At 47.6% G+C, this 25,741-nt stretch overlaps 1 protein-coding gene across 1 annotated transcript in view; it reads left to right on the top strand.

The window, feature by feature from the left end:
• Tbc1d22a (TBC1 domain family member 22A) overlaps positions 1-25,741 on the top strand; it is a 272,127-nt gene that overhangs the window by 74,445 nt on the left and 171,941 nt on the right. The window contains exons 5-6 of the mRNA XM_036207609.1: positions 13,472-13,542; positions 25,194-25,322. Coding sequence (XP_036063502.1) covers positions 13,472-13,542; positions 25,194-25,322 — 200 coding nt within the window. The remainder of the gene's footprint in view (positions 1-13,471; positions 13,543-25,193; positions 25,323-25,741) is intronic.

Genomic DNA, 25,741 nt, shown 5'->3' on the forward strand with positions numbered 1-25,741 from the left:
CAAGGCATGCATCTTCGTTCTCCAGCCTGCACCCCTAGTGACCCACTTCTTCCACTCAGCAATGGCACCTGTGATGGCACTAGAGTGATCCACTAATTAGGGCCACATCCATCACTTCCCCAAATCCACCAGCTGGCTACCACACTACCAGTATGTGAGCCTATGGGACAGTGCATGTCCAAGTGTGTTAATAGCAGCCACAGGCCTTCCTTCTCTCCATCCTCCAGTATGTGAGCCTATGGGACAGTGCATGTCCAAGTGTGTTAATAGCAGCCACAGGCCTTCCTTCTCTCCATCCTCCAGTATGTGAGCCTATGGGACATTGCATGTCCAAGTGTGTTAATAGCGGCCACAGGCCTTCCTTCTCTCCATCCCCCAGTATGTGAGCCTATGGGACATTGCATGTTCAAGTGTGTTAATAGCGGCCACAGGCCTTCCTTCTCTCCATTCCCCCCCTCCCCACTCCTTTTGTTTAGGCCAGCTGCCTTGGCTTCTTTTTCTTTTTCTTTTTTTTCTGAGATAGATTCTTGCTATGTCGTAGCCTAGGTTAAAAATCCTCCTGCCTCAGCCTCCCAGATGCTGGGATGAAAGGCACTTGTTACCACACCTAGCACTAGCAGCCTTCTTGATCTACTGTTTAAATTGTAGGTGTCACTAGTCTCTAGGAAAAGCCTGATGGCCTTTGTCAGCTCTCCCCATGCTTACTATAGTGATGGCCAACCTGACCCCGTTCCTTTACAGTACCTCTGTTGGCCAGTGTTCTTTTCTGCTCTCCACGGGCCTGCCTTTGTTCAGAGTTCATCTCTGTGTTAACCTGGAGTGGCTTCTAGGCAGTCTCCTCAGTTCTTTTTCCCTGTTGATTCATTCCCTGTCCTCGAAGGAGGAGAGTCACACCGAAACACGACCTTCCTCTGCAACTCTCAGTCACCTTTGGCTTCCAGAAGAGAGCTCCGCTTCCTGCCGAGCCCTTCAGAACTGGAGTCCTGTCCATGCTTTTGTTCTGTGCAGCAGGAGCCTGCTGGTCTGGACTGTCCTTGTTCTCTGCAGACACTTGTGAATATTAGCCATTAGAGTTGGGTTTAGATAATAGAAGGCTCCGAGGACACAGTGACAAGAGGGACACAAGAGCAGGAGTTAGCATTTGTTCCCTTCTGTCCTGTAGTCTGTGGTCCCGGTGTCACAGGGAAGCCTTCTTACCCTGTATCAGCCGGAGTACCCCCGATGCCTGCACACAGGCTGAGCACAGGCCCAGGTGCTTCGATTTCTACTTCCCTCTTGTCCTGACACGATTCCGCACCATGCCTCGCCTGGTTGGCTTTGTCGCATGGTTACCTGCCTGCAGGTGTGAATGGTAACCTTCCTGGAGCGGGGCTCCTTGGCAAACCTGAGCCCCGTGGTGGTTTGAATGAAAGTGGCCCCCCTCGGCTCAGAGGGGGTGGCACTATTAGGAGATGTGCCCTGTTAGAGGAAGTGTGTCACTGGACTTTGAGCCGTCAGATGCGCAAGCTAGGCCCAATGTCACTTTCTGTGTTCCTGCTGCCTGCCGATCTGAATGTAGACTCCTTCTCCAGCACCATGTCTACCTGCATGCCTCCATGCTTCCTGCCATGACGACAATGGACTAAACTTCTGATCCTGTAAGCCAGCCCAATCAAATGTTCTCCTTTATAAGAGTTGCTGTGGTTATGGTGTCTCTACAGCAATAGAAACCCTGACTAAGACAAGCCTCTATTCCTTACTTTGTCTCATCAGCCCACATCCTCATGGAACTTGTGACCAGGGTACACATAGGCTTGGAAGCAGGTCACCCAATATTTGTACAAATGGAAGTAAGCAGAAGGCCCAGGGCTCAGAGAGAAAGGAATGTTCACTTTAGCATGGGGGCACAGGAGGCTTACAGCCCCTGAGAGGAGGGGTGCTCACTTCAGCACTGCTTCCACAAGGAACTTTGTGGGGTCCACAGGGTCACTTTCTGGGCTCAGCAGTGGACTTCTGGGCGGTATCCTGGGACAGACAGTGTTCTAGATAAAAGTATGCTGGTGCTGGCCTGAGCCCCAGTCTGTCCAGTGATGTATGGACTGGTGGATCAGGGCTCTGGCCAGTTCCTGGCTGCCCCAGCTGTCTCCTTGCCACCTGAGCAATCTCTCAGAGCATCACAGGTGCCGTCGGCTGTAGAGACTGGAGGAATATGTTGCTCTGCCTTTGTAATGATATTGAGTACTTATCTGAAGTTAATTGGGCTTATCACAGACAAGGCTGTCTCTGGTCTTCAAGTGTATCCAGCCTCCGGCTGGTGGACCCTTCAGTCACATGTGACATCTTGGGATGTGCTTCCTGGACTTCCGGGCTGCAGAAGGAAAGCAGCCAGGGGAGTCCCTCTATAGTGCTTGGGCACACCTCAGTCCTCCCACAGTTGTCTAGGGCTTTGGTCTGAGGGGTGTCTGCCGATGGTGGTGTTAGGGTGCACAAATGCATGGGGGTTGGAGTGAAGAGGTGTGAATGGGCTGGGGTCCTGACCCTCTGCACCGACGGGACGTAAGTAGTGTTGAGGAGCCTGCACCCTGCCTTGTGTGTGGTGCCATCAGTACAGGGAGTGACCAGCCACCAGGTGCTGTTGTCAGCAGGTGGTCACCTCAGTGGGGCGAGGCTAAGTGTAGTGCTCTCAGTTCTTACGCTCCTCTCCCCTCCCTGTCTCCCCTACACACATAAATATAAATACAGGCTATTGTAGGCTGAAATTCTAGGGGGCTCAGGCTCTGTCTTCAATGGCTCTTACTGGAAAGCACAAATGGGAGTCAAAGCTTCTGATTTGTTTGTAAGGATTTTGGTTTTTAGCATGGAATAGCAGTAGCCTTTCCTTTAATTAAATGCCATGCAGCATTGGCTGTGAGATCAATGTATCGAAGGGAAAGCCAGTGTAATTAGACCTTGTGAAGTGACTAACAGGTGATTAGGGCTCTTGCAGGCTGGGAAGAGGAAGCTGGTTCACAAGGCACCCATTAGTTGCACTTTGCTTTTCCCTGCTGTGGTTTGTAGAAGGCTCTCAGAGTTTCTCCTTAACCATCTTGGATGTGTTTTCAGATATTCCTTGAGTAGCAGCTTTCATTTAGGACCTTTAAGATAAAGAACACCCCTTCAAAATAGAAGTTTCACCTATGTAGGTCTCTAGGTCAGGCCAAATGGGAGGCCTGGAAGCCATATAGTATCAAATAGAAAGAGGTCTGATTCTACATTATAGTATTTGCATGTGTGTAGGGGACAGAAGGAGGGGAAGGGAGGTGGGGGAGGAGAGAGGGAGGAGAACTGAGAAAGAAATATCTCTTTTCTAAATGTGTAAGCAGTGCTGAGCGGTAAATGCTTGTTTGAACTGTGGATGATTCCAGAGTCCCAGGAACAAAGCTACTTGTCCAGGAGTGGGAACATTTTTAGATGAACTGGCATGTGGGTTAGAGGATCTCTTCCACAGAGATCCACTCAGTGTCACTTCCATCTGCCTTTTACTTGGTGAAGGGTGGAGTGGTCCCCGAGCTCTGCTTAGTACTGTATACTATTTGTTCCTCTTATGGCTAGCCCCAGCCAGATCCAGATGGCTCCATTTGGAACAAAAGCTGCTTGCCAAAGCCTGACCTTGTACCCTCTATTGCAAAGCTTCCATCTCCCAGCTCCATTTTCCTGAGAAGGTGGTGTGATTTAAGGGGTAGATCACATACCAGAGAATCTTCCATTGAAAGTGTGCAGTTCAGTGGTCTTTAGTGTGTGTGCAGAGCTGTGCAGTCACTGTAGTTAATCCTGGAACATTTTTTCACTTCTCCAAGGGACTGTGTGCTCCTGAGTGTCATTTCCCATTGTTCTACCTCTTCTTCCCTCAGCTAGGCAGCTGCTGCTCTACCTCTGGTTTGAATTTGCCTCTTGTGAGCATTTTTATGAATGGAATCATAAGTAGATGATGGCCTTTGCAGCCTGGCTTTTTTCACCTAGCACAGTGTTTCCAAGGTCTATCCACGTTGCAACATGCAACCTTTGTTAAATTATTTATTTTGGTTGAGTAATATTCCATTGTACGATGTGTTTTCCAAAGGTCCCTGTGTTAAATGTTTGGATTACTCAGCCTGTGGCACTTTAGGGGGAGGGCCCACTGATCCTTTAATAGATGGTGCCTGTGGCTCTCATGGTCAGTGGAGGTTATGCCCTCCAGGACAATGTGAGGATTCCAGCCCTTTCCTTTCCCCTCTCTCATCCCGATGGTGAGGTGAACAGCTCTGCCATGACCTGCTGCCTTGTCACAGGGTCCAAAGCATCAGGGCCAACAACAAACCGTGGCCTGAAATCATTAGCTGTGAGCCACGTGACCCTTTTCTCTTAGGAGCTGGCTGTCTTAGTGGTTGCCACAGTGGAAGGCTGCCCTGGGTGGTATACAGACTGCAGTCTGTGTGTCCGTTCATCCTGTGATGGACATTTGGTGTTTCTGCTTTGTGTCCAGTGAACAGCAGCGCTGAGAGCGTACAAATGCACTTGTTTCCAGTGCTCCTGGATAGGTATTGAGGGGTGTCTGATGTGTTGAGGACTGGCAGACTGTTTTCTATTGTGCCATTTTTCACACTCACCAGCAGTGTGTGAGGGTTCTGAATTCCCTGAATTTTGAAATTTTAGCTATTTTCTGTGAAGTGGCTTCTCCTGTCAGTGTGATTTTGAGTGTCTCTTCATGTGCTTTTTTGGCCGTCTGTGTATTTCCATGATTAAACGCCTCTTCATATTCTTTTCATTTTCGATTGGGCTGTATGTCTGCCCATTATTAACATCTGTGGTGTTTGCTTTATTTTTTTCTTCTCAGTACTGGGGGTCACATCTCAGGCTTTATGCATACTGGGCACACACTCCATCTTGGATCTCCTGGCCAGCTCTTCTCCAACCCTCCTGACATTTAGTTGTACTCCGTGTTCAGGTTGGCTGCTGTGAGGATGGGACTACAGGTCCTACAGGTCGGGGCAGCAGATTGCAGGTCATGTGACACCTGCTTCCTGGCCCAACAGCTGTGACCTATGTGTTGCTTGGGTAGCAGCTCCACGCTGTGTCCAGTGTCACAGGTTGGTGTTCAGCAGTCAGAGCAGGCACTGCTGTGACGTTCTTGCCTGGACTCCTCTAGGTGCCTTCTCCACTGATATGGAAGAAGAGTGGACAGAGAGGAGACGCTGAGCAATGACAGTAGAGGGACATGTTTCCAGGGCTTGGAAGAGATAGCCTTAGCATCCTTGATGGCAGGCTGAGGAGAGGCAGGGCACCCAGCAGAGGTGACACAGGAACTGTTTCCCTATGTGGCCCCAAAGCGCTTTGTTTCAGTAGGATTGTTCCCTACTGTTAAGGTGCGTTCTCTCTTTGCACATTAAAAGCAAACTTCATGGAACTGTTCAAAGCAGAAAAACATCCATTAGAACAATAGCATAGGACAGAAAAAACTTTCTGGGTGCCAGTAAGCAGAACAGGCTGGCATGCTTCTAGAGATTTGCACTTGAGTCACCATGGTTTGTGGCAGGAAGTACTGTCCCTGCTGGTGTCTGCCCTCCTGCAGAAGAGGAACCTCTTTGTTGGCAGCTAGCACAGGGTGTGGGTTAGGTGTCTCCAACACGTATGTGCCTAGTGTTATAGGAGCTTTGCCAGCCAGGGGCACAGAGTCTGAAGTGCTACAGATATAACAACAAACCAGGCTGGGCTGATCTCCAAAGTGACAGGGAAGGGCTTGGGTGACTTCGCTGAAGGTGGCAGTTCAAAGATGAACCAGGCTTTTCCAAGAAGAGCGAAGAGATACAACATGTCAAAATAGTATATTTGATGGTCAATACTGTCAATTTGACAGGATCTAGAATCACCTAGGGGACACACCTGTGGGTGTGCTCGAGAAGGGGTGTCTAGACAGTTAATTGAGGTGGGAAGACCAACCCTAAATGGGTGGCATCAGTCCATGGGCAGGTGTCCCAGACTGAATAAAAAGGAGAAAGTGAGTTGAGCCCCAGCACTCATCTCTTTCTGCTTCCTGAATCAATGTAACCAGCCATGGCATTCTCCCGCCATCATGAGTTCCCTGCCGTGATAGACTGTGCCCTCAAACTGTGAGCCAGAAGAAAGCCTTCCTTCCTTCCACTACTTCTGCCAGGTATACAGTGCGTTATTGTGCTGGCTAGTTCTGTGTCAGCTTGACACAGGCTAGAGTAATTGGAGAGGAACCCCAGTTGAGAAAATGCTTCTGTAAGATCTGGCTGCAGGTAACCCTGGACGGCATTTTCTTAGTGATTGATGTGGGAGGGGCCAGTCCATTGTAGGTGGCATCACTCATGGGCTGCTGGTCCTTGGTTCTTTAAGAAAGCAGGCTGAGCAAGCCAGGAAGCAGCACCCCTCCATGGCCTCTGCATCACTCCTGCCTCCAGGTTCCTGCCCTGTTTCAGTTCCTGTCCTGACTTCCTTCAGTGATGAACAGTGATGTGGAAGCATAAGTCAGATAAACCCTTTCCTCCAACTTGCTTTTGGCCATGGTATTTCATCGTAGGAATAATAACCCTAAGGCAGTTACTAAGTGTGGTAGTGGTAGGTGTCTTTCTTCGTGCTTGGTTCTGTGGGTGACCTTATTAGGTACACAGCCACCCAAGCATTGAGGCTTGTGGTACCCCAGGATGAACACCCAGATTTCTGGGCAACTAGATTCCAGTACTTTTGTCATTGCGTTTATTGTAATTGTGATTAATCTGAGTCCCCATAGTGGAGTTTTAAAACTGTTCCAGGAACCTAAGGAGCCATGCCATGTACTTTTCCATGATGTGAGACATTTCAGCACTGTAGTGGACCGGCTTGTGGATTTCCAGGCTTGTCTCTTGCTCCCTACTTCTTCTTCATACCTTTGCATCACTCTGCTGGGCCAAACCTTTCCCAGGCCATAGCTGCCTTGCCCTAGAGGCACTGTGTCCACTTCTCCCCACCACGTACCAGTTCTACCTGTGCTTACCTGAGGGACATCTGCCAGAGGGGCTGCCCAGAAACCTGCTACCAGTTCATTCTGGGGTGCTACTAACCTCAATGACAAAAATTCTTTGAGAATTTAGCAGTCTATGGCCATAACACCCTGAACATGCTGATCTCATCTGAAAATCTCAGCAAACTGGCTTTTGTTTAACCCTAGGGTAGGAGGTGCCCAAGAACTGGCTTCGGTGTTGTAGACAGAACACTGGGCTGGTATGTTGACAGACATGCTTGGATGGGCATCAGGTTTTGCTGAGCTGGGGCCCAAGACAAAGGCAGTGAACAGGTGACTCTAGCTGCTCTGGGTGCAAACAGTTTTCAAGCTACCATGTAAGTAGAGAAACTTAATCTGCTGCATCTTGTTGTATTGAGAAACTGGGAATGGGAGTTCGGGAGGCTGAGGCAGACTGCAGGAGTCCAGTGCTGGAGAGGAGAAAGCCAGTGTGAGGAAAAGAGCCTCAGATACCTGGAGAGGACACCCCAAAGTCCCTGGTCCAGCATGGCTCATTTCAGGAGTGGGGTGAGATTCCCTGAGCTGGAGAAAGTCACCGCTGTCCTAAGCAGAGCCCAGAGCCATAGTAACTGAGTGCTGGAGAGAGCAAGCACAGTCTGCTATAGGAGCATGTGCCTCCAGCTCTCTGGAAGATGAGAGCATGTCGACTGAAAGAGACCTGGTGCTATTATTACCAAGGCATTGATTGATACCAGCACATTAAGCATTCAACAAGGTAACCAGCATGCAATGAGACAGGAACATGTGACTCACAGGCAGATGAAAAGCCAGGGATTAGAAGAAACAGACTCCCAAGTCAACAATAAAACATTAAAGCACCCAGTAAGAGATGGGTAGATGTCAGCACTTCACAAAAGGTTCAGAAGTGGCCCTAGCAGGAGAGTCTGCACAGCACTCAGGGTGATCAGTCATCACAGAACTGATTAAGTCACAGCAGATGCCACTTAACACTCCTGTAATGGCTGAAATGCAAAAGACCGTCCACACCGAATCCTGACCTGGAGATGCAGACACTGGGACTTTGGTCTGTTGTTGGGGGATGTGCAGTATAGCACAACACCTTAGAGAACCTTCTTAGGCAAAACTGCTTCCTGGAGAGGAAGCAGGTGCTCAGGACACTGCCCTGCAGGCACTTGGCCAGGTTGTCTCCACAGAGGAGGGAAGTACGTGGTGATGGACACTGTTAGGTGTTGTAGATCTGACAGTACTTGACTGGGCCTGGATTGCTGCAGTTCACCTCACACACTGTTGGTACGAGTGTAAATTAATGCAGTTCCTGTGGATCAGTGGAAGTTCCTCCAAAAATTAAAAGTGGAACTGGCATGTTGCCCATCCATACCCGGCTGTGAACCTGAAGGCATCTAAGTCAGCTTATCCCAGGTACCTGCAAGTCCCTGTCTGTTGCAGCCCTGTTTACAGTAGCCTTGATGCTCATTGACAGATAAATGATGGAGGAAACTTAGGATGGACCCACAGTGGAGTTTGTTCAGCATGGATGTAGAAAGGGCAGTTTTGGGGAAGAGGGGGGAGACCAGCAGGGAGGGGAAGAGATCAGAAGAGGGCAGTGTAGGGGTAGTAATATGGTCAAAGACCATGAAGTACTTACCTGAGAACATAACAGAACACACTGCTTTGTGTGGTGCATGTGTGTTAATTATGAAAAGCTGGGGATGAAGGTACCTGAGCTGCAGGAAGTTTGCAACCCTGCAGAGAGCAATAGGCCTCCCTATAAAGGGAGCCTTCTACTGGGCTGACTGGTTCCCCAGCCCTCCCAACTGTGCTCTGCTCTGCTAACTCCTTCACATCTGCTTAAGGTGTCCACACAAACAGGGATCTGGTTTTCCCCATGGCAGTTTGTATGCCTTGGTGCGGAATCATGTCTCTACCTATGGACACATTGCTTGCTCCTGGTGATTTGCTCACAGCGCTGTCTGCTATGAAGTCCTTGGGCATAGCACTTCCATGGTCTTGGAAATAACACTGTCGGCTTCCTCAGATAAAGTGGCTGTTCAAAGGTTTTAAAAAATCTGATCAAGTAAAAATTACCCCAGTTTATACTCACAGCAAAGTGTCAGAGAGAAGCTGGGAGCCCAGTCTTCTCAATATTGGGGGTCATGGTTCATTTACAATTTAATCCAACTTTATTTTGGAGAATTTCTTATTTTGGACACATCATGGCTTTTGTTCTGGGAATCTTCATTTTTTTCTGTGGTCGGTTTGTCTTTTAACTTCTGTACGTGTTCTTTATGTATGAGTGATGTGAACCTTTTTATACGCTGTATGACCTGTCAGGCCTGCCATTTGCTGTTTCAATAATCCACTTCCTTACACTGTAGAGTTACATCCCAACTTGTGTACTTAATTTAGTACTCCTTTTATTTGTAGTTTCTGAGACTCATGTTTTGCTTTGGAAGGCCTTTCCCCATAAAATACAGCAGAAGACTCTGTTTTTCTCTCATGCCTTAGTCTTTCCTTTCCACACAGAAAGAGCCAGGCTACCCTCATTTAGAATTGATTGTCAGTCAGACCTTAGTTTTGCGTTAAGACACAGAAGCTCTTCTAGAACTAGGCACGGTGTTGTGTGAATGTTGTTTTAGCACATCTCAGTGTTCATGTGCTCACAGGTTTGACTTTGAACCATTATTCCTGCCTCATGGGTCTCTTTCCCCTTGTCTCTCACAGAAGGCTCCTATCTTCATGTCTGTAACTCTGTCATAGATGTTCCTGTTATTGCAAACCTCTTCACCATTTTTATTTTTTTAAAAAGATATTTTTAAAGACTTATTATTTTCAATTGTGTGTAGGCATCTGTCTCCATGTGGGTATGTGTATGTGAGTGCTGGTGCCCACAGTGACCAGAGGCACCAGATTCTCTGGAGCTGGAGTTCCAGATGGTCCTGAGCCACTTGATATGAACGCTAGGAGTTGAACTCTAGTTCTCTGGAAGAGCAACATTAACTGCTGAGTCATCTCTCCAGTAAAGCAGAAATCCATGGGAGTCTGCTTAAGGAGTATTAGGGAATTTATTAGGATATAAATTGAGGAAATACACTTGCGAATACACTCACAGAACCAAGAAGACAGCTGAAGTCATCCTCTGTTCTGACCTGGAGCAATCCACCTTGGGGTTTGATCACACCAGGAAGCAGGAAGCAGGGAGAAGGGGCCTGGTGACCCCTTTTCCTTTCCTTTTAAGAGATCATGTACAACTTTCAAGGCAAGAAGCACCATCTCCTTTGGGCCATATAGCCCAAGGTCATGGGTGGAGTAAATATCACCATACCCCAGCCCCACATTCTTGATTTATTTATTTAGTGTGTGATATGCATGTCTTGCATGTCTGTGCACATGTGCATAGAGGCCAGAGGTCAATACTGTGTTTCTTCCTCAAATTTTCTCCACTTGCTTTTTGAGACCAGATCCCTCACTGAATCTGGAGTTCATAGATTTGTCTATACTAGCTGGCCAGCAAGGCTCAGGCTCAGGGGATCCTCCTGGCTACTACTCCTGCTCAGCATGCTGGGATTCCAACATGCCCTGCTGTATAGGTACATGGATGCTTGGATTGGAATTCAGGCCCTGAGGCTTGTGTGGCAATCACTGTATAGACAGCCGTCTCCTCAGCCCCTCATTATTCTTTCTGAGAATTATATTGGCTCTCTTAGATGATCATCTATCTCTCTTCTAGTCTTCTAGACGAGCTTGCAGAATTTGAGGATACATCCAGTAGAACCCATTGCAATTTTAATTCTCTTTGTATTAAGATTTTTTTTTTTTTTTTTTTTTGGTGACAGTTGACACAATTTCCAGTCTGAAACCCACTTACCTACCCAGCCTGGCTTGACTTGTCCTGCTCTTATTTAGCATCTGTCTCTGGTCCTTGCTTTTCTTTCTTGGTGCCCTATAGGCTGAATTTCCTCAGTCTTCTTATGTCCACACAGGGCCAGGCTTGCATGAGCTGTTTGTGGACTTAGAACTCTACTCTTCCCAACTTGGCGTTTGTCTGCTGTCATGTTCTCTAAGGAACCAGCCGACCTCCGGATGTAGCATTCCCTGCTTGGTTTCCTAGCTGTTCTGGCTCTTCCTGTTGAGTGGTTGGTTTAGTTATGGGTTGATGTTTGCTTTTGCTAGAAGGTGTGCCCTTCCCAGGGCTAGGCATGGAGGCCATATTTGCTGTTGCTCTTGGCTGTGATCTCTTTACCTCTGGCTGCCTGCCTAGCCCCAAAGAACTATACCTTCAACCTTGCCTAGCTTGGTACCTGCCTCTCTCTGTGTTCATCTTTAAGGGAAGCCTGCTGGTTAGTTTCCTCACATGGCCTGCACAGTTTTTAGGTTCACACCCTTCACAGTTTTTACTTCCCTGTTCTACAGGGAAAAGCTGTTGGTTCTGGCAAGTTTGTGCACTGTCCATCCTGCTTGGTGTAGAAGAACTGCATCCCCTGCCTGGTTCTTGCTTATTCTTCTCTGGTTGGCTGCAGGCTGCTCAGGTTGATGGCTGTAACGATCCTTAGTCTCATGTCTAACTAGGACACTGTCAGAGGGAGAAGGAGGGTTGCTTCCAAGGAGTCCATAAGAGTGAGGACTTTCTTTGAGTCCTGGGCAATTGTGCTGTTCTCCCAGGGTCTAAGATGGAACCCCAGTGCCATTGCACATTGACCATGGGGAGGGGGCTTAGCTCTCCATCAGCACTTCACAGACCCCTCTGGAAATGAGTGGGGTCTGCTTGGCTGGCTGCTTATCATACCTCAGCATTTCAGTGTTGCTCTCAGGGAATTGTGGGTACTCTGAGCAGGTGACATTCTGCTAGAGAGGGAAAGTATGTTTGGGGTATCTGTCATTGCTGAGTGTGGCTTTTACCATCAGTAGATTCTTCACACCCACCCCTGCACCCTTGGAGTGAATCTTGTAATATGTGCTATTCTTAGATATACCACTGTGTTTGGACCTGTTAAGACTTTCTTTGGGATCTCTGTATTTATAAGTGGTATTTGACTGTGTTACAAAGTCTTTAAGAATAGGAGTTAATACAGTGAAAAGAGCCTGGTATTAAAAGCCAAGTTACTTAACCTCTCTGAAACCAGTTCTCATCCGTGGACAGGGCTCACAGCCCTGATTAATCCAAGCTGCTTTGAGGAACCAGTGAGACAATGTATGCAAAGCTCTTTTTAAACACCGAGCTTTGACAAAACGAGAACTTTATCTCATGCTGTATATTCACGATTCTTGACTTTGAACTTTTTTTTTTTTTAATGTGGAGATGGGGTCAGAGAACGTTAACCAGTGTGTTTTCTCAGTGCTTTCTTCATACACCACATCCAGAAACCAGTGCTGCAAGGAGGGAGAGGTGCTGTGAGCCTGGTTCGCAAACACTGTTATCAGAATTTAGATATTAGGCCCCTATTCTCCATGGCATCCCTGGGGAGCTGGGGGAGATTTGATGTTTTCTGAGGTCTCTGTGAATGCAGGTTATTGCTGGTGCTGTAGCCCAATTACTCTCTACTTATTTTACTTAGACTTTAGTAATTGGAAAAAGATTAGATGTCAGGACTTTGCATTTTGTTGATTATATTACCAAAGTCTTCTCTGTAATCACTTCTCTTATTCCTGGTATTAATCATGAGCTCTGAGCTGTTGGAAGAGTCTAATAGTAGATTTCTAACAGAAGCAAAGGAAGCAGTTGTCTTTGTCTTGCTGGAACTGGAGTGCTTAGATGTTCCTACACACCTATATGAGCCCGCTAGCCACCAGGAGATCAGCGACAGGCAGAACCAGGGCCCGCTGTCCTTTGCCACTGTGCCATGCACTCGCTGCCTTGGCTGCAGGCCCCTCTCTCTTCAGCCAGTCCTTTCTGGTTCTGCTCCTTGGTGGTCTCTGTAAAGACACCTAGGCCTTGTGTTTGTCCACTGTGAAGCTCTTTTAACTTAGCTGGTATGGTGTGGCTCACCTTTGTCATTGCTGTGTAAGGACAAGCTCACCTCCTAAGGAACAATGCTGAGAAACATCCCAGAGGGGCATTAAGAAGCAGTGAGCACGGAGTGGGAGAGAGGAAGAGAGCCAGCTAAGATGGCCAAATGGAGACAGCATTGTGGGTTCAGGGGACACGAAGATAGTGGGAGAGGAGGAAACTGGTGCCCTGGATGCTACTGCCCCAGGGAGGAAGGGGCTCACCTGTTTCAGGGTGGCATCAGTGTTACTGGCTGCCTCTGACAAACGTGACCTAAGACTTACACAAAAATGGGCAATGCTCTGCTTTGCTTTAATAGAGTGGTGACTCATTATCTTTTGTGTATTGAGGGCAGTCACTCTCTGAAATGTTTATAATTTAGGCTTACTTTGGTTCCATTTGTGGGGCTCCCTGACCCCCAGGGACACTGATGGGATATAGTAAGGTGCTTTAGAACCATATGTAATCCTGATTTTCTCTGTTTTGTTTTTGGTTTTTTCTTCCAATAGAGGAATTACGGAAGCTGAGCTGGTCCGGAATCCCAAAGCCAGTTCGTCCAATGACATGGAAGCTTCTCTCAGTAAGTCTGCATGCCAGTGTTCAGCCTAGCCACTTCCTCCTGCACATATAGTGACCTGGTACCTGGCTGGAGGAGCATGGCTTGCTGGCCATGGCCATACTCTTGTCTATCATGGTTGCATAATGGCACAGGACTTTGCTGTGGCCAAGATGGCATTGTCTGGTTTTAGCTTAATTTCAAGGTTGGTTTGGCAAGTCTGACAGAAAGTGAGGACATGCAATAGCTCGTGACAGCTGTGTTAGTTCCCTCCAACTTCCACCAGTAAAGAATCACTGTATGCAAACTCATTATCTGGGCTTCCTGCACAGAAGACCACACAGCTCGGAGGAAATGTGCCTGCAAAGAAGTATTGGTAATGCTGTTACTGAATAAGAAAAGGAGGAGGAAGACAAAGAGGAAGAGGAAGAACAAGGAGAAGAGGAAGAAGAGGAAAAGGGGGAAGATGAGGAGGAAGAGAGGGAACAAGAGAAAGGAGGAGGAGGAGGAAAGAAGAGGAGGAGGAGGACAGGAAAATGAAGAGGACAAGGAGGTGGGGCAGGAGCTTTTTTTAAATAGCCTGTTTGTGTTATGGAGAGTGGGAGCCGGTGCCCCTGAGCCCCAGCACGAACATGCCAGTCCAAAAGCCCTTCTGGACAAGTTCAGCACTTGTTGGTGGCGGCCCTCACCTTCACCCTGGCTTAAGATTGGAAGTGAGAATGGTTTATTGACAGCTTTCTTCTTTTTTCCTTTTGTTTTATTTTTGGAGATCAGTCATGGGGAACTAGAGGCCCCTATTCTAAATTGAGTCTGACTTTCAGTGTTTAAAAGACTTTTGTGCTAATGAGTCGTAATAAATTTTCAGTTCAGTACCTCGTAATCCTAAATGCAGATGCAGCTCTGAACAGCAAATATTTATTGATTAAATATCTCTTGCAATTAAGGCTAGACCTGCTGTGATCACTTGTGCTCTGTTGTGTGGTTTTTAAATGTTTATAACCACATTTCTAAATGTCTTCTAGGAGAGGTTGCACACTTGTGATTGGTTTGTGGGAAGTTATGATGTAAATGCCTAGAAGCCCCTGTGTCGTGGTTTTGTGTTCATCAAGCACGGGCTGGTCTCAATGGAAAGTCTCATGAGAGGCCCTTGCTCCTTCTCTTTCCTTCACTTCTGCACCTCTGCAAGTCAGAGCTGTGGTGCCCCGAGCTGCTTGACTGCACAGTGCTTGCCGTGTCAATAGCCACAGAGCATCAGAGGAACAACAGGGGTTGGGGTGGGGTGAGTGGTGGGCAGCTCCACACTGTTGGTGTGGACTTTGGAGTATGTACACAGGAGTGCCAGCAGTGTAAACCAAAGAAAAACTGTAGGGGCCTGCCCAGAAACAGTGAAGCCTGTGGAGAGACCCTGTGGTGGTTTGAATGACCCCCAAAGGGAGCGGCACTATTAGGAGATGTGGCCTTATTGGAGGAAGTGTGTCACTGTGGGTGTGGGCTTTGAGGTCTCTTTTGCTCAAGCATCCCTCAGTGTGACTGTTCAGTTGACTTCCTGTTGCCTGCAAGATTTAGTACTCTAAGCTCCAGCACCATGTCTCTGTTTGCATGCCTCTATGCTCCCCACCATAATGATAATGGACTGAAACTCTAGAACTGTAAGTGAGCCCCCTCAATGAAATGTCTTCCTTATAAGAGTTGCCATGGTCATGGTGTCTCTTCATAGCAATAAAAACCCTAACTAAGATAGACCCAGATGCTGCTAGGAAGAGGTCAGGGGCTCAGACCTGCAGCAGGATAAGTCCAGCACAGTTTGGCACAGTGTACCTGTGAGGTGTTCAGGGCTTGAGTGTCAGCCAAGAGGAGGGGTTGGATGGTACTGGGGTGGCCAGTTCCTGGGGCTTGTTCTGTGAGGGAGAGGCTTTACATTGTGTTTCTAAGGCCTTGCAAGTGCATAAGGAGGGCAGGAAAACTTGGGCAGTTTTCAGGCCTGAATTGACTTAAGAGAAGGTAACTGCCAGGTTAGTGAGCAGCTCTGTGCTTCACCAAGGGGCAGTTCCAGGGGAGTATAAATAGTGGGGGTGCCAGGCAAGGGTCCTTAGCACAGATGCATGCTCACACAGCATCTCTGGAGGATGTCAGTGTTACTTGGATGAGGGAGTTGAGAAGGTCATAAGGCTAACAGGTGTAGTATGGGTATAGCAGGTCAGTAGCACAGACTAGGCAAGGGCACCCCTTCAGACCTCTGTAGGAAGGCAGGGCAGAGAGCCAGGGATGAGGAGGAGACCATGTGTATACTTGACACCGAGGTAACATGGCCCTCATCCTGAAAGACTTGAGCCAGGGGTGTACAGTTGTTTCTGGAAGGAGAATAACTGTAGTTGTATTTTTTTACTCTTTGCTATTTATTCTTTGGGAGGGTCTGCCACCCAGTTCCCAAATAATCACACAGAGACTTATTCTTTCTTATGAATGCCTGGTCTTAACTTGGCTTGTTTCTAGCCAGCTTTTCTTAACTTAAATTATTCTATCTACCCTTTGTCTCTGGGCTTTTACCTTTCTCTATTCTATATACCTTTCTTTACTTCTTACTCCATGGCTTGCTGTGTAACTGGGTGGCTGGCTCCTGGTGTCCCCTTTCTTCCTTTTCTCACTCTTCATCTTTCTTGTTCTTTCCTTCTATTTATTCTTTCTGCCTGGCAGCCCCACCTATCCCTCTTCCTGCCTAGCTATTGGCCATTCTCTTTAGTAGACTAATCAGGTATTTTGGGCAGGCAAAGTAACAGAGCTTCACAGTGTTAAACAAATGCAACATAAAGGAATGCAACACATCTTTGCATTATTAAACAAATGTTCCACAGCATAAACACATATGCAGATTAATATTCCACAACAAACTGGAAAACCATTGGTGAAAATATCTAGTTATTTGCTGGAGACTGATTGAAAGCTGTCTCAGGCACTGTGTTCTGTGCTGGAAAAGGACAGGGATTGCCTGGGACTAAGTCCCAGCCATCTTGGGTCCTGCACAACACAAAGAGAATGCTCACTCTTCTGTTACTACACAACACAGGGCTTACTGCTCAGAAAAGGATCCATTTTCCCAGGACACTGTTCCTGTGCCTCATTTGTCCTTTTATTGAATGCTTGCTATGTGTAGGATAAGGCATACTCAGATTTCCTTAGAAGCTGAGCTGTGTTCTAGAGAATGAGCAGGTGACTGTCACCAAGTAATTCTGTGCGGTGTCTGACAGTGATGAGGAGCCTTCCAGGGCATCAGGGAAGCTGGGAGGGGTTCCAGTTGGGTCAGGGTCAGTTGGGAAGGGCTGGGAAGGAGTTAGTGTCCAAGGTTATATGTGTATGGAGGGAGTCTGGTCACTAGAGCAGGCAGAGAGACTTCTGCAGGTCACAGACAAAGTGTCTTAGGTAGGGTTTCTATTGCTGTGAAGAGACACCATGACCATAAGTAAATTTGTTGCAACTCTGTGGGTTTGGTCCTGGATTTTGGCACCAAAATGTGAGTTTTGCAACTCTGGGAAGAGGTATGCTGACCACTTGGGAGTCAGGCGATGGTTGGAATTTGAGATGAGACAGTAGCCGCGGAGGGTGAGTGAGGTAGGTCGCGGCTTACAACAGCTGACAGCTGGAGGGTGAGGTATCCTGGATACCGAGTTGTTTAGGGCAGCTCTGCCCTGGAGGGGAAGTTATCCTGACTGCTAGGGAGAGTCAGACCTGGAACTGCTTCAGCAGGAAAAGGCATCCTGACAGTTGGGGAAAGTCAGGCCTGGAGCTGCCAGGACAGCCCTGCAGGGAAGAGTATGTCAGGCTACACCTGGTGTGGTGGGGGATGGGCTCCCTGCAGGCTATAGCAATTCTGCTCCTCTCCTGGAGAGCTGCTACAGCTGGGCTTTGCTCAGCCCCCACTTAATGGTGATTCCTAGCAGAGCTCTGCTTCTCTGGCCTAAGATGTTGCTTCCTTTGTTTCACTCTGCAAAAGGGGAAACCCCTGCGCAAATGTGGCTATCTCCTCTGGCTCCGGAGCAGTGTTCCTTTTTCAGCTCTCCCTGGCTGTGTCCACTGTGGGATGTCTCGGCAAGGACCTTCTGTTCGCCAGTGAATGAAGATCTTCACATCCAAAACTCTTTTGAGAAAGAGATTTATTTTCTATTTTTTTACCCCCGCCCCCACCAGACAGGGTTTCTTTGTGTTGTTTTGGAGCCTGTCCTGGATCTCGCTCTGTAGAACAGGTTGGTGTCTTACTCACAGAGATCCACCTGGCTCTGCCTCCCGAGTGCTGGGATTAAAGGCGAGAAAGAGATTTATTTGGAAAGGAGGGGTCCAGGAGAGTAGCTGTCTCTACCAGGGTGGAGAGAACAGCTCACAACTGACTAGGCGCAGAGCGGTTTATATAGGATGTCTTGCAGGGTGGAGTCAACCTGGTTAGTTTTTTCCTGCCCAGAGATTGGTCAGTTTTGTGGGCTAGGGGCACAGATGGCCCTGATTTCAGAGTCAAACTGTGTTTCTTTCACTGGCCTTTTTTGGCTTTTTGACACTACTTCTAAGGCCAGGGCACATTTCTTTCACTGACTCTGATTCTAGGGACCAAGAGTGTTCCTTTGGTACTAGTTTCAGAGTCAGGGCTTGTTTCCTTGGTTCTGGGTTTGGGGATGAAGTGTTCATTTCTCTGGCTCAGGTCCCAAACCCAGGCTGTGTTTCTTTCCCTGATTCTGGACCCCAGGGCCAGGGTGCTACCTTCTTGCTCTGTGATTGGTTGGTTTCACAAGTCACAAGGGGCAGAGATGTCTCTGATTTCACTGAGCCCAGGGCCAGGGTGTTATTCTGTGATTGGTTGGTTTAATAAGTCAGTTGGTCATGGGCAGAGATGGCTCTGATCTGACTGAGCCAAACTGTGTTTCTTTCTGCCCTGATCTGAGCCATCTTTCCCTAGTTCTGTGCTCCAGGGTCAGGGTGGGTTTCTCTAGCTATCCCCTTTTCCCTACAATGACAATAGTAAGGCTTATTAAGGAAAACATGTAATTGTGGCTGGCTTACAGTTTCAGAGGTTTAGTTCATTATAGGCAGGAAGCAAGGCAGCATGCAGGCAGACATGGTGCTGGAGAAGGAGCTGAGAGTTCTATATCTTGAACCATAGGCAGCAGAAGCAGCTGTCACACTGCATAGCTTGAGCATAGGTGACCGCAGCCTGCCCCCACAGTGACACACCAACTCCAACAAGGCCCCACCTCCTAATAGTGCCTCTGCCTATGGGCCAAGCATTCAAACACATGAGTCTATGGGGCCATACCTGTTCAAACCACTCCACACGGGCAGTGACTTTTCCGAGCACTTGGCTCTGTGTTGTTGATCCTGTGCAATGTGTTGCCTGATGGTGCAGGACCTGCATGGGAGAGGAAGTACCACTTAGCTGGGATGTTGGTCAGACATGGAGTGGTCAGGTAGGAGTTGGTCAGAATTGTGGGCTTCTTTCTTAGCTAGAACTAGCTAGACCCTGGAGCTTGTGTGAGGTTGACGTCTGTGTTTGATGCCTGCTCGCAGATGTGCCAGCCTCAGCATGTGTCTTAGTTTGGGTTACTATTGCTGTGATGAAACTTCATGACCAAAAGCAAGTTAGGGTAGAAATCAGGACAGAAACTCAAACAAGGCAAGAACCTGGAGACAAACTGATACAGAGGCCATGGAGGGGTGCTGCCTACTGGCTTGCTCAGCCTGCTTTCTTGTAGAAACCAGGGCCACCAGCCCAGGGCCAGCCACACCCACAATGGGCTGGGCTATCTCCTATCAATCACTAATTAAGAAAGTACTCTACAGGCTTGCTTCTGGCCCCTCATGGAGGCATTTTCTTAACTGAGGTTTCCTCCTCTTAGATGACTGTAGACTGTGTCGAGTTGACATAAAACTAGCCAACACAGCATGTTTTCTGTAATAAAGGTCTAAGGAGCATGTCTGTCAGTCACAGGATATTTAAGGGAATGGTGAGGACAGAAAAGACTTTCTTGTTCCACTGGCCTCTTACACAGTCTCTGAATAGCTCTGATTAACATGGCTTCCCTTGTGACTGCCCTGGAAACCATCATAGGTCCTGGTTACTGAGTTCTGAATGAACAGTTCAGGTTGGACAAAGGTATCACATATGCACTGACCTGGTATCCTGTGAGTCAGAGTGTCCTGGAGTACCTGACTGTAGATAGCAAGAACAGGGCATGGCCTCCTGACTCTTGGTCTCCTTCCATCTGGGTGCATTTTACTGTCACGCAGGGGCATGGGCAGTACTGATGCCTGGGCTTGTTAGTGCATGCAGGTTGGACTCCAGTGTTATAGGGCTCAAGGCAGTGTGGAGGACAGGACCAGGATGCCCATGAACCAGTTGAGCAGTTGGTCTCTGAAAACACCCCCAATGAAAGCAGTTGCTCACTGGACCTGAGACACTTGGACTAGGAAGCTGGGCTGGGTGGTGGTGGGTGAGTGGGGACTAGATTACGAATCTAGTTCAGGGTCTGGCCCACTAGTGACTTTCCTCCAGCATGCACGTGTTTGTCATTAGTACAAGTCTCGTGTTCATGGGCAAGTGAATTAATTAATTAATTAATGAGAGGAAATTCTGCTTTAGAGCAGACACCTGAGTACATGGTTCTTGTTCTGAAGAAGTAGCAGAGGGCTGAGCCAGAGCACCCCCTTAAACAGCCGTGAGAATATTTAACTTTTAAATTACATGCAAGCAGCATAGGACCTTTTTCAAAATTAGTTCCGAAGAGAATCGTATTTTTGGCTTCTTTTTTTTTTTTAAAGTAACTATTTCAGAAAGTGAACAAAAACTAATTAAACATTGAACATTTATGCTAGTGATTATATTGGCTAAAAATGACAGTGAGGCTCCAGGATCAATGTGCCTTCTTTTGGTGTGTTGCAGTCAGTTTGCATATGAACGCAGTGGGAGGGAACACATTGATTTTTGTGTCACCAGGACAGTTTGGATTTAAGTATCTGCATGCATTGTTTTACATTTATGATTAGTGTTTTTATAGCATGCTAATACAGCAATTAAGTCTTCTGTAGTTCTGTCATTTAAAATTCATTGCATACTTGAATGTATTTCATTTGCATAATTTCTAGTCTTGCTTAATTATCAAGAGGCCTCCACTTGCACATGTGTTTTTCCTGTAGGAAGGGAACGGCAGGGGAAGGGTGGTCTTTTTATGATGGCATTCTTGCCTTTTAGAATTTGTGTTTTATTAAGTTAAGTTTATATTTTAGGAGCAGGAAACTTTCTGAGAGTGCTCACTCTGTTCCCTAAGGATACTGGTAGCATTTGTGTGTGACTGTCCACACTATCCCTGCTGACCACCCTGGTGACGCCACTGTCCAGAATTGCAGACTGGGCCTGGGCCCTTCGCTTTGGCTGTTGATTGTAGCACCAAGCCTTTCATCCGCCAGGCTCTGTTTTGGTCTTTGTCCAGCCTAGACTTACTTCCTGCACACCTCCAGGCTCTGTTTAGTTTTCCATCCTCTCTACTGTCACAATCAAACCAAGCCAGGAAACTGTGCTAACTTAGTCTCCCCTGAGATTCTAGTACAGTGTCACCCTTCTTTGGATTGTGTCGTGTTGACACCCATCCATCCAACAAGCATTTGATGAGTGTCTATTATGGGGGAGCAGTGTTCTAAGCCCTTGGGGATATCTGTGAGCTGAAAAGGAGTGCTTACTTTGTGACAGAAAGAGATGAAAGTACATTGGGTAGGGGAAGTTGGCCGAGGTGATTGATGGGTGCTAGGCAGGATAAGAGGGAGGTCAAAGTGCTGTTTATGTATGTGATCCTTGTGGGCCTCACTGAGAGGGTGACATTTGAGCTAGGACTTGAAGGAGGAGATGTTTGGGAACATAGTCTGGTCCTGACTATTTCAGTTCCATGTTGGGTACAGTGTAGCTCATATAGTCCCCTTGGTCCCTAGAATGGATTGGCATGGGTGATGAAGAGGGATGACTGGTCAGTAGCAGAAACAATACCCTGGAACCTGAGACAGCAGGGGGAGAATGGAGACTCTAGAGGCGTGTGACATTGTGAAAGGGTTGCCACTGGCCACAGACATCTTAATGGCAGTTATCAGACTTGATCCCAAGGTGCCATTTGGGTCAGTGTAGTAGTAGGCCTGCTTCAGCCACACAACCTTGCTTTTCTGCACTAAAGCAGCCAAGGAATTGGCGTGCACTGCATACAGCTGTGTTCCTTGCAAACTTTGTTCACAGAAACTGGTTAAGTTAAGAGTTGCATAGACTGTAATTGGAGCCAGTGGATCTCAGAAGAGGAAATAGTGAGTTCAGAGGGAGACCCTGAGTCAGGGAGGTGTCATGTTTGAGGCATGTTTAGCTGCTTAGAAGGTAGAGATCTGTCACATAGGGAGAGAGGAGCATGTGTGCTCTGGCCATGGAGGGAGGGAGGCCAGGAGGGGCCCAGGTAGCCTGGGATCATATCCTGAGTGGGACAAGGGGCCTTTGGGAGTTTGAGGAGCTGTTCTGGTGAAGTAGTCTGTTCTGGTCTCCAAAGCCTTAGTGCAGAAATAAGTATTACCAGGGCAGAGAGTGGAGGAAGGTGGGGCATATATCTCTCACACGGACAGCTCTCTGCAACCTGGCTTCACCCCAGAGTCACCTTGTTGACAGAGGACACACGTGTTGCTGTGTGTGTGTGTGGCAAGTCTTTAGTGTGAACTGTCCCTAGTCTCTCTGTGAGTTGGGGTCAGGTGACACCCCTGACAGGTGATATGGTAGGGAGGCCTTGGCTGGAGTCTGACCTCACATCCATGTGGCTCTGATCATATCACTGTGGTTTGTCGAGTCTGCCTCCCTGTCGGAAAGCAGAAACATTGACTACCTCTAAATGGCTAGGATTAAAGGATCACTGAGTTGCCCTGTGCCTGGTGGAGACTGCACTTTCCTTGGAGACCCTGTGGATGGGCAGTTATCAGACAAAGAACAAGCTGTATCTTAGGAGATTGTTATTCTCTAAGCTTTATCAAACTGGGACTGAGAAAGCTACAAGGAGAGAGGAGGGATGGACAAAACCTCCTGCCTGGACGGGTTGTCTCTGGGGTGGCTCTTAACTGGATGAAGAACCATCTGTCTGTACCCTTACCCTCATCATTTTGTGCCTTTAGCTCAGGGGCAAAGCTGTGCCCCTAGTGTCCCTAGCAGTAAGAGCTTGATTGGGATGCTCACAGGTGCTAAAAGTGACTCTGATTACCAGGTGGGTGACATTCAGGCTGGTTCTGGTCCTGTCAGTTATGCACTTGTTGGGTGAGCAGAATGTGTGTTGGAGTCTTAGCAGTCTCCTTTCTGCCAGGAAGAGAAGAAGCCAGCATAGCAGTCTGAGTATGAGCCTTTCCATTGAAAGCTAGCAAGTGAGCATTTTCCAGTTGTTCACCTGTGAGTTGTGTTTGACATGTGTGTAACAGGGCTGCTGGGGTGTGTCAGTGGTCACATCCTGTGGGCTCCTTGAGATTAAGCATTGGAATCTGGGGTGTCACAGCTCACATGTAGGAGTTCATGTCAGGCAATAACCAGATGTTGCGTGTGTTTCCATTTGATGATTGGAAATAGTGTCTGTGTTAGAAATGGGATAGGTTATGTAAATGTGTGTAGACATGGGCCATGGCTGTGCTGCCTTCAGGATGATATCTCAGTAGGGGCTGGCAGGTGTTCTTGTAAGGCTGCATAGTAAGTATGTCAGCCCATGGATCACATGTAACCATGTCGTTCTGTGGGCACTATGAAGGAGCAACTGCACATTATTCAACAAGCGGCACAGTGTGTCCCAACAAGATGTCACTTACAGAAGCAGGTGTGGGTTCATTTGGTGGCTCCTGTTGTCAAGCAGCAGTTAATCACAGTGGGAATATGGTTGTGATTTTATTTATGTTTTTATTTTTTGGTTTTGGGTTTTTAAAGACAGGCTCTCACTATGTAGCTCTGGCTGTCCTGGAATTCTCTCTGTAGACCAGGTTGGCCTTGAACTCACAGAGATCCATGTCTCTGCCTTCCAAGTACTGGAATTAAAGATGTGTGCAAATATGCCTGGCTATGATTTTAAAGTGTAGCATCTAAGCGTGAATGTTGGGCAATGGGTGTTTTCCTAAAGGGACCAATTGTCCATCAATCACTGGGGCTTTCTCCAAGTGAGAGACTGCTCTTCATCACAGGACAACCTTACCAGGGCACAGCAACACTCGACAGGCAGGGACAAGGACGCTTCCCGTAGGCCTGAGATGAAGACTTGGAAGTAAGTAGGCAGTGACCTGACTGGAAGTGGACTGCATCTATGCTCAGCGGTGCCCCTTGCTGTGTCACCCACAGCCTTCTGGGAAATACAGACTCTGACCGTGTTCTGGTTCTGATGGATGACTTCGAAGAAGTTGGAATGGCCAATGTGGGAACTTTCACTGGAGCAAGCATATGCCAGCAAGTTTGGAGAACAGCTTATTCCTCACCATTGTGGTCATGGGGTGGCTGCTGCCACTGCTCACACTGTGTATCACCTTGCTTCACAGAAGCAGTAAAGAAAAGCCCTGGGCTTTGGGTCACCTCTTGGCCTCTGAGCCTTAAGGTCACTATGGCCAGAGGAATGGTGTACTCATCTAGTGTGCTTCAGTCAGTGCTGGCTGGAATGTGAAGTGGTGCCACTTCCTTGGAAAAGATCTGTCACTTTCCTAGAAACTTCTCTCTACATTCTGAGGCAGCACCTCTGCCCCCTGCTATTCAGCCATGAGAAATCAGAGGTGCTTGTTTCCAAAGTCTGCAAGAATACCCATTGAGCTTTGTCCATTCATAAGTAGCTTACCAGAGGTGTGTAGCCTAACATGTGCCAGGCAGACTTAATGGTGGCTCATCTCAGAAGACAGTGTGCACAAAACCCAAGGTTCTAAGTGAGTTTTATTTTGGAGAGTTTCAAACAAACACAGTGAGAAACTAGCACTTCCAGGGGCCGGGTGGAATGGCGGGAACAGGTTGCAGAGGACACCATCACTTTGGGCAATGGAAAGTGCCTCCTCCAGTCTTTCCGGGAACAATAGTCAACTGCCTGAAGCTCTCCTTTTTAAAACTGACAGAGTTTCAAAGTTACACCTTATGTATCATATCATAAGATTAATTTAAAATGTAGAACAAGGAAACACATAAGAAGCCACATAAACTGCCAAGCTCTTTCTGGATGTGTGTCCGTTTTATGTATTGCATAGTGTCAGAAGCCCCAGGAGCTTTTGGAGAGTAGATGTACATTTACCTACATGATAGCTTTGAGCACATAAATGCAATGTGTGTGTATGTGTGTGTGGTGTAAGTATGAGATCAGACAGGCTCCCTGTTCCTTGTGGACATGAGCCCTGTGGAGAAGGGTTTTAGCATCTCCATACTATATTTGAGGAAAGCATCTGGTCCAGGTGCTATCAGATGACTTTTGTTAGATATGAGTGATGTCTTAGACCTGGTTTGGACACTGGTGGGGGGAGCTGGTGCTGTGTGCTGTCCTGTTGCTTTGTTCTATGTTGGCGGCTTTTTCACAGTCTTCTCCCTTCTGTGTTAGGTGGGCCTCCATATGCCTGGGTCATTCTGGAAGTGACCACTTGTTCTTCACACACAGTAACCACAGATGCCTGTGTGTCTTTTGCTCCTCCAGGGTTACCTTCCTGCCAACGTTGACCGGAGACCAGCCACACTGCAGAGAAAGCAGAAGGAATACTTTGCATTCATTGAGCATTATTACAACTCAAGGAATGATGAAGTTCACCAGGACACATATCGTCAGGTGTGTGTGGGGTCTTTCCCTTTTCCACGTATAACTCAATACTGGGATTTGGAGCTGGTTTGTAGGGGATGTGTTTCATCTATCAAGATCCTGATAGGCTTGCAGATTTATATTTTCTAACAATCAACATTTGAAAGCAACTGATAGCAGTTTGCTACCAGCAACAGCCTGTTTGTTTGAGTTCTTTGTCAGAGGTAAAACATGAGGCTTGAGTCAGGTTACAAAATAGAAACCGAAATCTGTTAGTGATGACTGCATCTGCCTTGGGTGATGGTTGGTATGTGGCACCTCAACTTGTGCCTACCATTCTCTAGCCTACTCCTGAGGGTGGCACCTTGGTCTGTGCCTGGCATTCTCTAGCCTACTTCTGAGGGTGTCACCTTGGTCTGTGCCTGGCATTCTCTAGCCTACTTCTGTGG

The sequence above is a fragment of the Onychomys torridus genome, chromosome 16 (assembly GCF_903995425.1).
Source record: "Onychomys torridus chromosome 16, mOncTor1.1, whole genome shotgun sequence".
Lineage (NCBI taxonomy): Eukaryota > Metazoa > Chordata > Mammalia > Rodentia > Cricetidae > Onychomys > Onychomys torridus.